Source organism: Chanos chanos, chromosome 4 (genome assembly GCF_902362185.1).
Source record: "Chanos chanos chromosome 4, fChaCha1.1, whole genome shotgun sequence".
In the NCBI taxonomy this organism is placed as follows: domain Eukaryota; kingdom Metazoa; phylum Chordata; class Actinopteri; order Gonorynchiformes; family Chanidae; genus Chanos; species Chanos chanos.
Window position 1 is genome coordinate 36,998,536 of NC_044498.1, and position 19,034 is coordinate 37,017,569.

Genomic DNA, 19,034 nt, shown 5'->3' on the forward strand with positions numbered 1-19,034 from the left:
GGGCGTCGGGCGACTTTGTGCTAGCTGCAGTGCTTTAGGAAACGATACGCAACTCAGCCCTGATGGATGGAGTGTTTGCAGACAGCACTCAAGCATGTAAGCCATTATTTCCAGGAGAGAGGGAAGGGGAACAAGGGAGATAGAGAGAGAAAGAGAGAGAGGGTAGGAGGAGGGGAAAAAAGAGAGGGGGAGAGACAACGAGAAACGGAATAGTACCAATCAAGAAAATCCCTCTTGGCACAGATTTTAAATTTGTGTGCTCTGATGGCAACAATAAAAACAGACGACCATCATAAAGAGACTCTAGGGTCGCTGAAATATGGAAGAGGATCGCGGTAATCCTCCTATGAAGATGATGATGATGATGATGAAAGAGCGTGAGAGAGAGGGATAGAGAAATGAAAGGTATCAGAAGATAGAGCAGAGAGATTGGATTAGCTAAACCCCTTGTGGGCATTCTGATTGGTTGAGAATGCTTTGTCACTGAAGACAACTGTGAAAGAAAACTTGTGTGTGTTTTTGTATGTGTGTGTGTGTTATGCGTGTGTATGTCATGTGTAGTAAGCCTTGACATTTTGACTTAGGTCTTTATCCAGCTAACAGAAAAAAAAGATACTGAAGGATAAGCCTAATGCAGAGACAGAGAGAGAAGGGGAGAGAGAGAGAGAGAGAGAGAGAGAGAGAGAGAGAGAGAGAGAGAGAGAGAGAGAGACAGAGCGCGAGAGGGGTGTCGCATTATGCTTCCTTTAAATGAGGTACAGGTCTTGGAGTGTGAACACAATTGTAGGTGCAGTAAAGCCCTCAGACAGTGACAAATGTACACCTGAGGAGACTGGACACTCTACAGCATAACACACACAAATACAGGTTCAGACACACACACACACACACACACACACACACACACACACACATACCTGCACACTGAGGTTTTTACGACAGGCTCATAGACAACCACATTGTGTTTCTCTCATCCCCTCTCTAACTCCATCACTGTTCTCTCTCTCTCTCTCTCTCTCTCTCTCATCTGAGCATTGTGGATGTTTTGGGCCTTCAGTGATGTCATCCCTCTAAGTTGTTGGTGGAAAAATAATGCAATGCCCGACAGTCCCTGTTAAAAAATGAAAGTCTCTCTCTCTCTCATTCACTCTCTCTCTCTTTCATTCCAAGAACTGTTCTCTGACAGACAACAGTGTGAGGCCTGTGCTGGAGAGAAGAGCAGAGAGAGGAAAACCTCTAATCACATCATAACTCAACACATGGACCAAGGTGGACGAGGGAGTGAGGGGAAGAGAGGGGTGAAAGTGTGAAGGATAGCAGAAAGACAGTGTAACAGGGACAGGACAGTGCAGGGTCACAGCAAACCAAGAGAAAAGAGTAGATTATCTGAATGTTCTCTGAGTAGTTTCATCGGGAAAGACAGGCCAGCTGAAAACAATAAGCTCGTCTGTTGACTGAAAACAAATCACTGTCTAAATAAACAAAATGATAGCTCTGGCCGTTAAGCTGTCTCTCTGCCACACAAACACTGCATGAGACTGACAAACTATCTGTCTGAATACAGAATTAAATTTCATGCCACACAAACGCTGCACAATTCTGTCAAACCCTATCTGAATATACAATTAAATGTCATGCCACACAAACACTGCACAAGTCTAAGTATACAATTAAACTTCTCGGTATGGACAACAGCATGGAACTGCATCTGTGAGTTTGTTTGTGAGTGTGTGTGTGATTGTGTGTGTGTACGTGTGCATGCATGTGCTTAATTCTCTCAATCTAAGCTACACGGTTATAGCTAAATCGTCATGCCTTAATGTTGGCTAACAGTCTTCATGCGACCACAATACAGACGATGATGAGAAAACAAATTCTTTTTTGTAAATATGTGTGTTTTTAAAAAAAAAAATAAATGAATTAGTGCACTAAATAGTGCCTGTCTGAACAGTGCAGTGAAAATGAGGGAAAAGGGATCTATTCTGTCACAGCCCAGGCCTTTATCAACATCTTCATCAACAGCGAGAGTCTTCCTTGTCTAAATTTTGAGAGCCAGTAAATCATATGCTCAAATGTACTTGCCGACCTGTTTGGGATTGGACTCTTTGCGGACGTTGGAGGGTGCTTGGCCATGACCCTTGAGTCTGAAAACCGAAACTCTGCTAACAATAGTAGTGACAGTGACAATTTCCTGAGAGCAGAGGACGAGGAGAGGAGGCGCATGTGCAGGAGCAGATGGACGTGGATAATAAGGTAGTGGACAAAAAATAAAGCCCAAAATAAAGCCCATTTTTTATGTAGATATATATGAGAAACTAATAAAAAGACATTTATTTAACAAGCTCAAACTGCAGTAATTATCATACATAAATCAATCAACAATCAATCAACAATCATCAAAATAAATATTCATTTAGATCTGTCAATGCACTGAAACTTCAGGATGATCACAAAACAAATTGAGTAATGGTAATAATATGTACGGTACCAGTCTGTGTCAGATTCTGACTCTGAGCTCACTGAGGATGACAGAATGCCACTTGACGTTGAGGGCACAGCTTCAACATCTGCTCCCTTGCCTTCTGCATGTCAGATGCAGCTTGCTAAGCACTTTTCGCTAGCTAGTATAGCTAGACACAAAAAAGTTCAGGCAAATGTTCACATAAACTTTCCAACATAACACTACATCCAGAACTTTATTTTTATTCATTTTTGACAACATTGTCCTACAAATCTGTCACGATCTTCTTGTTACAGAGTAGCTCTAATCTTGGGGCCGGATTCCCAAAACACACTCCAGTGTACAGCTGGCGTCCTTCGATTGGATTGTAATCATCTTTGCCATTTAAAAAAAAATTAAATTTTAAGCTTCAAAAAAAAAAAAAAAAAAAAAAAAAAATTCCACATACTCCCTCCCTACACAGTGCACTACATCGTATTCACTATATAGTACATGGTGACTGAGTAAATGAGTTTTCGAACACAGTCTTCTTCTTTCTGGTAGACTGGGCACGGTTTAGTGCACTGCTGTCTCGCACTGGTGTAGTTACATTATTGCCCCTTTAGATCTGTGAGGGCTCTACCGGTCAGCACGGTATAGTCAAAATCCATACCGTATGGCAAATTCATACCGGTGTACTTTCTATACCGTCCACCCCCAGAAGGAGAGAATTTTATTTCTCTAATTTCTGATTTCTGACGTTTGGATATAATTAATCCAAACAAATATACACTCTCACATTCTCTGATCAGTTTCTGATATTTTTGGGATTAAATATTTTAGCGGATTAAATTGGCTTGTGAATTTTAAAAGTCTCCAGCCACAGTGGCCACAGAGGCAGGGCAAAAAAAAAAAAAAAAACACTTAAAAAAAAAAAATTTCAGGCCCTGTGTGTGAGGCCTTTTAACTATAACCCCATATGAATTTTTAAGGGTGTAAAGATGAAATTAAATTAGTTCATTCCCCCTTCATCTCATGAGTAAAGAGCACAAGAAGTGAGCTGAGAAATGTTTCAAGCATGAGTAATGCTTTGATTTGTGTTTGACACTAATTTACATTCTGTCTATACATCTCCATAAACACTTACTGAGACCCAAGTGTATGAAGAAGAAAATGAAAATATTACAGGATCTGTTTAGAGAAACATTTATCCACAAATACAAAAATTACTTCAATTTCTATCAAACATTGAAATGAATTCCTCAGCTGAGGAACCAAAATGGCATCCAACAATAAAGAACAAATAGAATATTCTAGAAAATAAGAACAACGGCTTTGCTCCATGAGGAGAGAACAGTTAAACAAACTTTAAAGTACACGAAACTACATGAAATTAGCAATGTTTTGATTTTCAAAACTGCAGTTCTGCACATGTCAGAAAGGTTACTGTACCTAAGAAAACCCAGCTATTTTCAGCAAGCGATTATAGCTGCATATGCAAATGAGGTGGTGTGTGAGAGAAAAGGAGACCAAGTGTGGCTGAATGGTCAACTCTCAGCCACCAACACAATCTTAATTACACTGTGGAGAATGATTGAATCAGACAGATCAGGGGAAAGTGTATACAGAGATGAGAATTTAATCAGAGACTGTTTTACTTAATTACAGAGCACACTACCTATCACAATCAACACAATTTATTCTCAATTCACACACTGCACAAAGAGCACAGGCTGCCAGAGAACAAACACACTGGTAAATGCACTGGTAAATGCACAGGGATTGAAACATGCCAAACTAGACAAGTATATGTACATTCACATATGCACCTATACACACATATACAAACACAAATGTGCTCATAAGCACACGTAATAAGCACGCACATGGTTTCATATAAACGTATTATAAACATATTATACTCTATTTCTCTGCCCCAAAGACACACACACACACATACACACACCCAAAACACACACTCACACACACACACTCACATACCCAAACACACACTCACACACACACACTCACACACACACACACACACACGCACGCACAATTACCTAATATCTCATAAGTTCAAGCAATGCCACATTTATTGTGTCTGGATGACAAAAGTGTGAGTTACATTTTGTTGTGTTTTCAGGATGCAAGGTAATGTTTACCATAGTACATGTTCTGTCATGTTCTGTGTTGTGTGTGTAGAATGTGTGTGAATCTGTGTGTCCTGCTGTGTGTGTGAAGTAGCTCCAACTTGTCTGATCAAATATCCATGCACAGTGTATTTAAACAAACATGACACACCATGAACAGTTTGAACAACCTGGAGAGAAGCCCGGGAACACACACACACACACTGATATACACGCTGAACTCACACTGCAAGACACAACGTTCTACCTCCTCAGTATTACACACACACACACACACACACACACACAGATATACACGCTGAACTCACACTGCAAGACACAACCTTCTACCTCCTCAGTATTACGCACGCACACACACACACACACACACACACACACACACACACACATCCACATAGTGATATATACATTTATCACTATGCATTGCTATACATTGCACACATTATTTTAACACACTGAAACATACTGCGCATGCACACACACATGCACAAACACACATACACACAGACACACACACAGATGCACAGATATTATTTAAGGGCATTGATTGCCAATACTGTTACATTCCAAATTCTGGAGAAGTAAGCCATGGCTGGTGGAGGCCCAGTTCCCAGTACATATGGCTGACCACATACTGACTAAGGCTTTCTCATGCTGTCGAAATGAAGGCAACTTTAACTGCTCCTCTGGCGCTGTCCAGGGTGCTGAACAAACTCTGAGAGACAGACCTCACCCTATGCAGGGGGCGCTATTCCCAATATCGAAACAACATCCTACACAGGTATGTTTCAAATAAAGAGTTCAGACAACCCTGTCTCACTCTGGCACACACACTGAAATACACAGAGGAACAGACAGAACTCTCCTGACATCTCCTGTTACATCACCAACATGAGTCAGCACCAACCTAATGTTAGTGGGGTAACTAACACCAGCCAATACAAGCTCATTAAAGGGTGTGGATACAGAGTGAACCAGTCTCATGTTTAAAGTTGGCTCAAATTCACACACAACACAGAAACCAAATGAAACCTATCTATCTATCTATCTATCTATCTATCTATCTATCTATCTATCTATCTATCTATCTATCTATCTATCTATCTATCTATCTATCTATCTATCTATCTATCTATCTATCTATCCACATTCTAAACAGTGCAAGCTATTTACAAACATAAAAATGTAATATGTAAGAAATATAATATGTTAAAAATTCAGACACAAAATGAATACACAGATTATGAGTCTCTGATATGTCTAGCCTTTTTTCTGAAATATGTGTAGAAAATTATAGATAATCTTTCCCATGCTTATCACTCAGATTTTCTGCTCTTTTCCAGCGACAGAGTAGTGTGTTTTTAAACTGTAGTTTAGTGATTATGCAGTCTATGCCCTTTACTCAAAGCAATGCACGCCCGAAAAGTTCTGTCATTTAAACAGATGAATGTGTTTGCTACTCTTAGCTAATTGAGTAATTAGTCTAATTAAGCCACTTGCCAATTTGTTAGTGAGAAAATGCATGGCCCTTGATGAAATTTTACAAAAAGTGTAAAATAATAAACCTGCATAGCTGATGAGACACAACACTCACACAGTCTGAGCATTCAGATGTGCTACACACACACACGCACACGCACACGCACGCAAGCACGCACACACACTGACACGCGCACGCACACACACACACACACACACACAAACACACACGCACAAACACACGCATACACACACGCACACGCACACACACGCAAGTACACACGCACACCGACCCACACACACACACACACACGCACAAACACACGCATACACACATGCACACACACACGCACACACACATACGCACGCACACACATGCACACGCGCGCACAAACACACACACAAGCACGCACACACATACGCACGCACACATACACACACACACACACACACACACACACAGGCTCATCCACTCCCTAACATTGTACCACTTGACAGCCTGTGTCCCTAGTTTTGATTCAGTGGGCAGCGTGTGAATGTTCTGGAAGTCCTCCTGGGCGAGGACATCTGCGCCGCTAATAAACAATAATGCTGACAAATTGGCCAATCACACGGCCCCCTCCCACCCTCAACACCCTCCCTGAACAAGCCATCAAAAGCCCTCAGCTTCGACATGGCTGACAGCTCACCTCACCTATCACAGTCAACCCTGCTGTCAGGCCACCAATCACAGTCAGAGATGGCAATGAGGTCACGGACAACCCTGTTCTGAGGGCAAACTGACACACTCAGTGTTTAAGGAAAGAGACTTCATAACAGAATGGCTGTACTCCGGAGGACACTGGTACGTTACTGCTTTAGTTCACTCTCACTGAGTTTGAGTGCTCCTACTCCATATGAAATGTGTTTGGATAAGATAAGAAGAAGCTCAAAGTCAATTTTATTGTCAATTCTGCCATATGTAAAGGATACATAGAGGATCGAAATGCTGTTTCTCTCAGACCCCAGTGTCAGCATATACATGTAGTAAAACAAAACAACAAGGGTTTAAAAAGGGCTTAAAAATACTGGGATAAAAAAATATATGTGCTAAAAAGTACTAAGAATTTAAAAATAAGTTAAGTTGGGGGTCAGGGGGGACAATAACAAGGCACAGATCAAGAACAAAACCTGTAATGGTAACAAATATAGTGCAATAGTGATAAAAAAGATGTGCTAATAATACGTCATCCACAGGATGAGTAAGTAGAAGCAGTATTTTAGTAGTAGGTGGTGTGTGTGTGTGTGTGTGTGTGTGTGTGTGTGTGTGCGTGTGTGTGTGTGTGACAGTCCAGACTTTTTAGAGGCAGAGGGGAGAAAGTTTAGCATCCTGACAGCCTGATGGATGAAGCTGTTACTCACCTCCAGGCCACAATACCTTATATTCATATCACAATGGGTATGTTTTGTTTTGTGTCTTATGCTGGAAAAATGTTATGTTAAAGTGTAGCTGTTCAGTAGCCTTTTATATGGTGCCCAGGAATAAATAAATAAATAAATAAGCAAACTACAAAACACAAAAGTAAAAGGAAGTTACACAGACACATGTAAATGCACAAAAGAAAGGTAAATATTACATACTGTAAAAACCAAATAAAAGCATGTGAATGAACTGGAAATCACTGAGACAAATTAGTAATCTAAATCTAAAGTAATCTAAATATGTAAGCGTATGAAAATAAACAACAGAACATAAGCATTCATAAGACAGAAATGTTTAAAAAAAACAAAAACAGTGAGTAGGGGGCACATTTTTTTTCATTTTTATTGTTTTCTCAGTTCGCTCTCATGCCTTTCTTTTGTATTCGTGTTCGGTGCTTTTATTTTGTAGGTCTAGGCCACAATACCTTACCTTTCAGATCACAGTTGCCCAGAGCAGTAACCAACTAATCACATTTTTCTGCAATTTATTCTTTTGTGCAATTTTATCCTCCATCTAACTTAACATCTGTCACTACCTAACATACTCTACCACTGCTAAACAGAAAAAATTCTATTGGTCTACATCATACAGTCTACTGTAATTCAGGTGTGCACATTACTAATAATAATTGTATATAGTCTACCACACTAATAATACTACACTACTGTCACACAGATTACTATACTATTGTTATACTTGCTTTTCACATAGTTACACAGGCTCTCTATCTAATCTGACATAACCTATTACAAGGGTCTAGGCTAGAGATCTTGGCATGGAACTGTGACCAACTCTTTCTTATACAGTCTACTCTACAGCCATCTTACATAGTCAAACAAAATAACACAAACTGCTCTTGTATGTGATTGTACTGTCATTGGTCTACTATATTAGTGTTACACATGCACTGTTATACTTGTGTTTACTTGTGCAGTTTACCTCATTATGCTAAGAGTTACTAAACATCCTGCTCCTGCACTGTCTCGCACCACTGTCAAACTGTCCAGAGCACTACTCAGTATTCTAGCTGAGATACCGAATGTTAGTATGTTAGCATGTTAATGGCAAATATGTTGACAATTGCACTTCCACAAATGTGTGGATACACGCGCGCGTGCGTGCACACACACACGCGCACACACACACATGCACCCGCGCACACTCTCACTCGCTCACTTACTCAGGTAATATGAGATTATGAGATGGCTAGCAACATTGTGAGATAGCCCAGGCGCGGTACAGTGAGAGAGCAAGAGAGGCATATTTGTCGTTTTAGAGATAAAAAATGAAGCCTTATATCAGTAACCCCAATATATCTATTTTAATTCAAGAGCTCATGACAAGGCTCAGGAGGTGATGAAAACCCAGACACTCACAAATTGCTCTGTCAATCACTGGAGCTGCTCAAAATGGTGGAATAAATACGAGACGAAGCAGCTAGCACACATCACGTCAACACCTTGGACAGCGGTTAGACACGAGAGCAGAGGTGCCACTTTTAAAGACCAGCTGTGAAAATGTTACTTTCAACACAGCCGTTTTATAAGTCCGCATTACCATGAGTTTACAAAAGCAACCAAAAGGCGAATAACAATCAGCAAAACACAAACACATGCATTTAAAGATTCACAGGATCTTCATCTCTCTCTCTCTCTCTCTCTCTCGCTCTCTCTCTCTCTCTCTCTCTCTCTCTCTCACACACACACACACACACACACACAAACACACTGTTCCGTACACTGGATTGACGTAACTGTTCTTTGTGACTGATCTAGACTGCAGTTGAAGGTAAAATGATTTCAAGAGAAAGATGAAAGATCAGCCGCTTTAGAAAATTGTACATGTTTTTAACAACCCAGTATAATTCTATTAAGTGGTCTAAAAAATATCCCAAAAAGCAATGTGCTGTGAAAAAACTTCTCGAAATTTCCATCTATCTTCCACATACTCAACAGCGTGAGGATGCAAGTTCCAAAAATACTGTACATTCAAGCCATCTTTTCTCTCTATTATCTGTGCTCACACAACTCATATATGTTCCCTTCTGTGTGACAATACAAGCCTATTTTAGATGTTCATTACCTGCAAAAACACTGACGAAAGAGGGGACAAAATGGTAGAAAAACAAACCTGCTGGTTACCTACTCTAACTGATCCTAACCCCGAATCTTCCTCCTCACACGGAAACACTTTGTTTTGTCTCAGCAGGCGCGGTTAATAAGTTTGGGTCAGACCTGGGTCAGATAAGTATTTGAATATTTGAATGACTAAGCTCTGCCCCAGTCCTCTTCGACAGCTCCTTCATCCCGTGTTCTCTTTTACTAATGTCACTAAATTTGTATCGGGACTGTGTGTTTGAAGAAGTTTTTTCTAAGCAAACATTATTTGGATACCTATAGGGTTTTGGTCAAAAGCTCTCATTTTTTCCTGTTAGAGAGTCAGGTCTTGAGAGAGGTGTTCACTGTAGAGAATTAGAAGAAGGTGCAGGCATTCGGTGCAGATGTTAGGTTCAACTGCAGCTCAATCTGTACAGTCACAATAGCTTGGAAGTGCAGGCTCAGCTCTCCAGACAGAAACCTTCAACATGACGGGCATAACAATGGGGACATAATACCTGTATAAGACAAGTATGATACGGCTTTGAGGGGTCAGAGAAGTCATACGACCTGGACTGTGCACTTTAACCTGATGGATAGAAGAGTTGAGTGAATGAACAGAGGAATGGGAAGGTCTAGGGGGGAGGGATGAATAATTCATAGGCCGTGATTGGCTACTGGGGCTCTTCCAGCACTGATCACTATGCTTCAGCTCGCGTTTGCTCCTGTAACCTCTACAGGAGGTCAGTCTCTGGAGAAAGAACTGACCTGCTGCAGGATCACACACACGCACATGCGCACGCACACACACACACACACACACACACACACACACTTACTTCAGCCACCTGTCAAGTAATACCTGTGTCTCTTCTCCCTCCCATCTGTCAAATACCTCTTTCTTGAAACACGCGCGCACGCACACACACCATCCACTGTCAAACATTTGCAGGAGTATTTTAGGCATGGAGAGTGTGTGCTGACTGACCATTGAGATGGACACTCACCGACAGGCGTGTTCTCATAAATCAGCAGGTAGGACTGGAAGAAGTAGTTCTGGAACCGAGGAGGTTGGTTGAAGGCTGTGGAATAGAAGAGAGACAAAGAGAGAGAGAGAGAGAGAGAGAGAGAGAAAGAAAGAGAGAGAGAAAGAAAGAGAGAGAGAAAGAAAGAGAAAGAGGGACAGAGAGAGGAAGGGTGGATTAATTATTGCAGATCTCCCGGGACGTTTGACTCATACAGAGCGTGATATTATATTATACACACACACGCACACACACACACATTGCACCTGTGTGTGTGTGTGTGTGTGTGTGTGTGTGTCTGTGTGTGTGCATGTTGCCATGAGCAGCTTATGAAGAGAGAATATAAGTCCCATTATAAGTGCCATTGATGTTGGTCCCAATTCAGTGTTAATGAAAGAAGGAGAGCTGAGTGTGTGTGTGTGTGTGTGTGTGTGTGTGTGTGTGTGTGTGTGTGTGTGTGTGTGTGTGTGTGTGTGTGTGCATTCTAACTTACAGGAGTCTCTGATCGATTGCACACATCAAACAAACTCACACTATCAGTGAGCAGACCTCACTGAATTCAACAACCAATCAATACCAGGGCCAAACTCTGTGGTGTGTGTTTGAGTGTATGTGTGTGTGTGCACTGTGATGTGAAGGTGATTACACTACACCTGTGGCTCTATCCTTTAAAGAATTTGTATTCCATTGGCTTGACTAGACTTAGACTTAGACTTTTATTTTCGCTTTATGTTTCAATGTCACACACATTGAGTAGAGCACACATACATACACACACACACATTTGTATGTACAACTTACTTGTGTGTTATACTGAAACATGGCAAGAGTGTGTCAGTGCATGTGTGCGTGTGTGCGTGTGTGTGTACTATGTTTCAACGTCACACATAAGTCACTTATACACACACATGCATCAGTTCCTTGTCACAAACACTGTAAGTGACTCCTCCAGGTAGGAGTTTGCTCCATCTTCAGTATTAGTGACAGTGTGAAGACATACTGTTTTGTCAGAAAGATCTTTGGTCTTTGATCAACAGAACAAGGTGGAGGACCAGGGAGATGAACTGTGTTTGAAGTGCCGGCGTTTGAATCCCTCCTCAGAGATACTTTGAACACGATTCTAACCACAGACGCTGCATGTCCGATCCTACTCAACATCTCCCAGAGTCATCGACCTGTTCACCTCAATGGTAACAGCTCAGATCCATAGCAACTACACAGTGGCCTTTAATTACAGCCCATCAGTGAGAGAAAATCATCAAAAATAAATAAAGAGCAATATCTACAGTCTGGTGGGATTTCTCTCTCAGACTCTTCTGCTCTGGTTGGCTATGATTAGAGAGAAATTTGTGATATTAATTTTCTCTGGACACACTTTTGACATTGTGTAAATGAAGGAGAGGAGTTCCTGACTGAGTTTATCTGTTCACACAGTCATTTCAGTTCATCAAATGAGGACCTTTTAATTTTTTTTTTTTTTTTTTATAAAAATGAAGAGTTCACCTCCACCCCTCTTCCCCCACCCTCTCTGAGGCCAGTTTTACAGTCAACTTTGAAGCATTGTTTTAAATTCAGTACAAGGTGCTTTGGGTTTTTAATCAATGTTAAACTAGGCCCTGGACGTTGTACTTGTAATATCTGGGCCTTGTGAGTTTTATATTCAGTACCTAAACGCTGTGGGTTTTGATTTTTTAGTTTCAGTACTGGGATGTTTAAATCTACTATTTGACAGTTCAAAGTTAGCACTGGAGATTTGTCTCACTGGAATGTAGTACTGGGCCACTGTGTGGTTTAAATCCAGTATTGGCAAAATTGTGGGTTTAAATTCAACACTAGGATCAAAATCAAAACTCTGTCATGGATTTTCAATTCTGCACTAAAGCACTTAAAAGTTTTAAATTCTTGTCTGGAATATTGTGACCTCTGGAGGATGGAGAATGTCTTAAATTCAGTTTTAGAGCATGTTTTAAATTCAGTACTGGAAAACGTTTTAAATTCAGCACTGTGTCATTGTAGGTTTTAACGAGTGTTTTAAGGATGAGGAAGGATCAGTGTCTCTCTCTAATTTCTCCTCATTTCATTTAAACCTCAAAGCTCTGAGCAATCACCAAGAGATAATAAGCATGAAACCAGCTCCCCTCAGATCAGACATGGGTATGAAGACTAGGCAAAGAGAGAGAGAGAGAGAGAGAGAGAGAGAAAGAAAGGTATGAAAAAAGGCTGGACAGAGAAGAGACAGGAAAGCCCTGAAGAGAAGAGTGAGTGGTTGAGTAAACTTGAGTAAACTCATTCGCGTTGATCCAAAGCAGCTATGGCGTCGTCTTAATAACCTGTTCTGACAGTCCCGTGGAGCTGGTGATTGAAGGTGTCTACTGCCCATCTAGGAGTCTTGTCACAACATTAGTGTGTTTACACACAGAACACTCTGTCTGTCTGTCTCTCTCTCTCTCTCTCTCTCTCTCTCTCTCTCTCTCACACACACACACACTTACACAGTAAAAGGACTGACCTGTGCTAAAAGAGGGGAACAAAAGAGGAGTGACAGCTTGAAGAAAAAAGGGGGATGGTGTCAGATGTTAAAAAGGACAACATGAAAGGACAGCAGGGAAAGGATGAAGGGTAGCAGAGACAGAGAGAGAGAAAGAGATGAGATAAGAGGTTGATGTGACAGAGAAAGTGAGGAAAATTGAGAAAAACAAACATAAGGCAACAGGAGGTTAGGCAAAAAGAACAGAAATATTAGGTCTAATATATAGAGTATGTGAGGAGTAAGAGGAGGATAAGAACAAGGACATGGTGTGAGCGTATGAAATGATAGGATGCAGAGGAAATGTGAACGTAAAGGTTTTGATGTAGATTATGAGATTGTTGAGTTTGAAGTGGAGCTGATTGACGTTGAGGGTTGAATTAATGAAGAGATGGTGTAGACTTGGCATAAAAATGTGGTAAAGTGAGTGTCATACAGAGGGTAAGATTCTGTAAAAACGGTGCAGCCAGAGCTGAGTATCAGTAATGCTGGTGTAAAGCTGGTGTCTAGTTTAGTGTTTAGTATGAGTACAGCTGGAACAATGACTATGTCAAATCTGTGATCGTTTAGAGTTAGTGAAAAGTACAAGCATTACTGGTGTATAGCCAGCGTGTAGTTCATGCACAGTTGGTGTAGCATGAGTAAATTGGGTGTAAGGTTGGTGCAAAGTGTAAGCAGAATTGGTAGCAAGCCGTAAGTAAACTTGGAGTTGAAGTTAATGCAGTCGATGAACAGAGCTGACGCACAGTAAAACTGGTGTAAAGGTGGTGTAGAGTTTAAATAGACCATTAGTAAAGGTGTTGAAGAGTTTAAATAGACTATTAGTGAAAGGTAATGTAGAGTTTAAATAGACCATTAGTAAAGGTGGTGTTATAGTTTAAACAGACTATTAGTAAAGGTGGTGTAGGGTTTAAATAGACCATTAGTAAAGGTGGTGTTATAGTTTAAACAGACTATTAATTAAGGTGGTGTAGAGTTTAAATAGATTATTAGTGAAAGTGGTGTATAGTTTAAATAGACTATTAGTAAAGGTGTTGTAGAGTTTAAATAGACTATTAGTAAAGGTGGTGCAGTGTATGCTACAGAGTGTAGAACTGATCACAGTAGTAACCTATAAAAATACAGCTAGTCTTGGGATGCACAGTGCAGACAGAGTTGGCGTAAAACATAAGTACTCACCTTCACTGAAGGAGTGGAGGAGAAAGGAGGAGAGGAGCAGCTTGGCCAAAATCATCCTGCCAGATCCCACGTGCCACAACATCACCTGTACCTGCTCCGCACTGCTACAGACACACACACACACACATACATATACATATACACTGACATTTACACATTTAGAATAGGACACACACACACTGAAACACACTCAGACCAACATGCAGACTCAGTGTAGCACTTACTGAAGCTTTAAAGGCATGTACTAAAAAAAACCAAAAAAACACTTTTGGAAGCTAGAAAATTCTACATCTGCTTTGCTTGTTAGTAACGCTTGAGTGTCAATGGTAATGAAGTGTGAATGTTATAGTGTCAAATCAATCTCCCATTTTGTCATAATCTTGTTGGATCTAATCACCTTATATGTGATACATTTACAGTTTGACATCTAACAGCTAATAGAGCTGTCAGCCCAATACTCTATTTGAACTGCTATGCTAGAGCGTGAGAGAGGGGGAGAGAGAGAGAGAGAGAGAGAGAGAAAGAAAGAGACAGAGAGAAAGAAAGAAAGAAAGAAAGAAAGAGAGAAAGAAAGAAAGAAAGAAAGAAAGAAGATTTTCACACATCATATCTCGCAAGGACAGTTGCTTCCCCTCAGCTCCTCAACAAGCAAAGTTCTTTGATTGCGCAGTTTCCCAGCAGCATAATGATCCAGTGGACAAATCGACCTCTCCCAGACCACACGGCCTGAGGGAAACGTGAAATAATTCTGTGAGAATAATGACTTGGGAATCTGCCGTGTTTACAGTGGCAAGTGTACTGGCCAGCCAGGGATAGGACACCACAGACCCTGAAAAAGGAACCAAGTCTCTCGTGACTATCCGGGAACTCTGCACTTTGTTTAATAACCCCAACAAGGGCGTGGCTCATCTTGTGTAAGTCTTTCTCTCACAAAACAAGTAAATAAACAAATAGAGGCACGTAAACAATATTAACAGAAACGCTCGTTTGGAGCCACAGTTTCATTAAGCTGACGGTAAGAGTCCAAATTAATGATGCCCCTTAATACTAAACACAACCTCAATGTAATTAGGCTAATTATCGGAGAGGGAATGCTTCTGATTGTTTGTTTACTGGTATTTACTGTTAATGTCATAGCACTGGGAATGTCACTGGGGACACACACACACTCATACACACACACAAACGCACGCGCACACACACACACACACACACACACACTACTTTATGCTTTTGTTGTACAATCCTGTCACAATAGGAATTTATCCAGATGATGAGCACTCTGACTCTGAAAAGAATTCCCTCATTCCCAGTTTAGTGTGGATGGAAATCAGTTTTAATAAGAGTAAAGTCATACAATATCTTCCATTAATTCCTAAAAATGAAGTTGGGCTTGGATAAATTTGGCTTACACAATCCCTAATGAACTCCTAAACATGAGATTGAATCATGGATAAATATTCATACATTTCTTTTATGACTCTATTGTATATTCCCATGGATGTACAAGAGAAATGAAGAGGCATCAATTTCACATACAGCCAAAAGATTCCCTCTCTCAGAGGGATGTAATTATGATATACAGTAAATGAAGTGATAATTACCACTTCTCATTACAACTTCTCTTTCTCTAGTCCAAATAAAATTAACATTCCTGTGCAATTCTGTTATTCTTGCTCTCATAAATTGGCAATACACTTTTTCATCCTCAACCTCTCCTGTATCTCATCATCTCTAATAGTCTAAAATCACAAATTAACATAAATAATTACTTTAAGAATAATCTAGAATGATCTTACATGGCTTGTGATTTAGCAGATAAGTATTTTTTATTCAAGTCTAACACCTCTCACTTGTTTCTCTTTTCGTTTGATCTATACTTCCTAACTGAGTCAAACTCTTTGAGGACACCTGAGGACAGGTGAGGCTCCAACACATGGTGAGTCCCTGTTGACTGGGGTTGCTTAGCAACAGTGGGCCCGAGCGAGGGTCACAGACCAGTGCCTGGTGTGATGTAATGCATGAGAGAGAATTCACACATGCACGTACACACGCGCGCGCATGCACACACACATACACACACACACACACACACACACACACACACACACACACACACACAGTAAGAGAGAGAAACCCAATCTGCCATCTGAGTGACTAGTCTTTCCATTATTCATTGTGTGTGTGCTGTATACGAGATCCGTTGGCATGCCAGCACTCCATCACTCACGCAAGAGGCTATTCTCACACAACACCATACATATCAACAAGTTATGATCATTCCAAAAAATTTGAGGGAACAGGAAACACTGATAACATTTAATTTTTGGATTTATTGTGAAAGCCTTAGGCCTTTACATGATTACAGGTAACATAAATTTGGAAATTGATCTTTGATGCAGCTCTGTTGTAGCAACAAATGATACATTAAACTAAACTAGACAGAGCACAGTGAAATTAACTGTAGCTCGGCATTGAAAAATGCATGGAATATGTTTTCCCCAGCGTTCTAAATGGCTGAAAACCTAACAGCGCAAACATATGGACCTTTACCACAATAATACATGTAACCAAATATGATTCAATTTGCATTTCTGTCCTCCTGTGTGGTTTAAACTACACACTGAGGAATTGCATTCTGAGAGAAGTAATAGAAGTATAGAGCAATGGAACAGGGTGGAGGGGAAGTGCACATATTGTGGACTGGGTGTCTAGGAAGCATGGAGGTATGGATAGATTTGTTTTCATTTGTCCTGCTATTTCCTGCTGTTTTCCTCTGTGTTGAGATGGATGGAACACCATCTCACTCCTACACTACCACCTCCACCTATTTCCCCAACCGTGCACTCACATTCAGCAGCTCCATCACATTATGCTGAAAAGGCAACAAATTTCATTTTTTTTTCTGTATTTATAAATTTGCCATAACGAAGTAAATCATATTACTTCTACGGGGAGCATTTGTTGTAAACACTTGAAATATGTTTCAAGGTTTTTAAAACATTTTTATCCTTCATCACGTTCCGATAGCATTTGGACAGAGAATGGCTCTCTAAAAGACTGGAGAGGAATACATGATGTATAAATGGCTCCGTTTTACAAAGAACATCAAATGACACCATAACTCAGAGGCCAAACTATTGTTCAGTTGCAAAAGTGGAAATATAATTTACTTTGGAATATGATGTTAACATAATGTGGTTCAGTTTTCTGTTGTTGTTGTTGTTGTTGTTGTTTTGTTTTAGTCAAGAAACACAAATATCTTGTAGTGACACATATATCATCCAAAACATAGTAAAATAATTTTCATGACCATAAAGTCTACACACTCACCCAGTAAAATATTTGATTCAGTTGTGTCACTCAACTCCACTCCTCTAAACTTGTTTGACACACACACACATACACACCCTCATCCTTTCTAAACTCTACTGGACATTTCTGGACACTTCTCAGGGAACAGACACAGACAGGGTGGACAGACTGGCTGAGACAGACAGAAATCTACTCAGCAAAAGAAGTCAACAGAACGCACTTCAAAATAGCTACACAACAGAGGGGACAAGTGTTCTCTGACCAAATATCCAGAGAACACATACATCTGTTGAACAGTTCATCCTCTCAAAGTTTCCTTCAATAAAACTTTCCAGTGCTACAACACACTCTGTTTTGCATTCATAAAACAGAGAAAATGCACTGAATTGTTTAATAACTGTGCTAGACTCAGCACGTGTGCTCTTGCCAACTATAGCTGAGGACCAGCGGGAGGAACTTGGGCCATGTTCCCCAGGCAAGTGTATCGTCCAGGGTCCCTCTGCCTCTTGCTGCTCATTGGTGGTCCCTACAGGTCTTAAAGCCAATGTCGCTGTGAGGATCATCCTGTGAATAGGGCTACCTTCAAGGGCGTTAGACTGCTCAACAATGTTACCTAAGTTATAATATGAAAAAATGCCACAGAAGTTGTTTTATAGGCTGTACTGAAGTTATGAGTAAAAAATACCATGGAGGATGTGTTATAGGCTGTACTGAAGGATGGATACACACACTCATCTCTCTCATCTTGACTGAGGTGCCTGTGATATAAGCCAGAGTCTGCCAAGACATCATGTGTAATTGCACATTCCAAATGAGATAAAATATGGGAAGAAAACAGCCTGTGGTCTCTTGTTGTCTTCATGGGTCCCAGGTTTTAGGTAAAGCTTTTGTGTGTGTTTTTTTCACAGTAATGTATATCAAAGTGTTGAGTGTAGACATTCGCACTCAAACCCACACACGGGCAGCCCTCACAAAAACCACCGTAACACAGTTACTTTGGCTGCACTCACTGAATCAACCCTAACATAACATCAATCTCTTCCAAACACAGTGGTTCTGAGTAGTATTTTTTTGGACATTTCAGCTTATAGTTGTGTGTGTGTGTGTGTGTGTGTAGTTAATGATTATAACTGTAATACACCTCTTACAAGGCCGAATGACAGAGTGATGTGGAGAGAGATTTGGTGTGTAATCGGTCACGCCTGAAGCAATTACCTGCCAAACACCCTGTGAGCAGTGAGGCAACCCTAACCGCTGTCCCTAACACTCACTCACACACACACACACACACACACACATCTACAATGTCACCATCTATTGCTCTCTCCTTCACTCAGCTCCTCCCTCTCTTTCTCTCT

General features: G+C 40.6%; 1 protein-coding gene across 1 annotated transcript in view; it reads right to left on the reverse strand.

The window, feature by feature from the left end:
- The window catches only part of cdh23 (cadherin-related 23), a 172,409-nt gene extending 157,966 nt beyond the window's left edge, over positions 1 to 14,443 (reverse strand). The window contains exons 1-2 of the mRNA XM_030770929.1: positions 14,362 to 14,443; positions 10,638 to 10,712 (exon numbers count right to left, since the gene is read on the reverse strand). Coding sequence (XP_030626789.1) covers positions 10,638 to 10,712; positions 14,362 to 14,443 — 157 coding nt within the window. The remainder of the gene's footprint in view (positions 1 to 10,637; positions 10,713 to 14,361) is intronic.
- Positions 14,444 to 19,034: the final 4,591 nt, after the last annotated feature.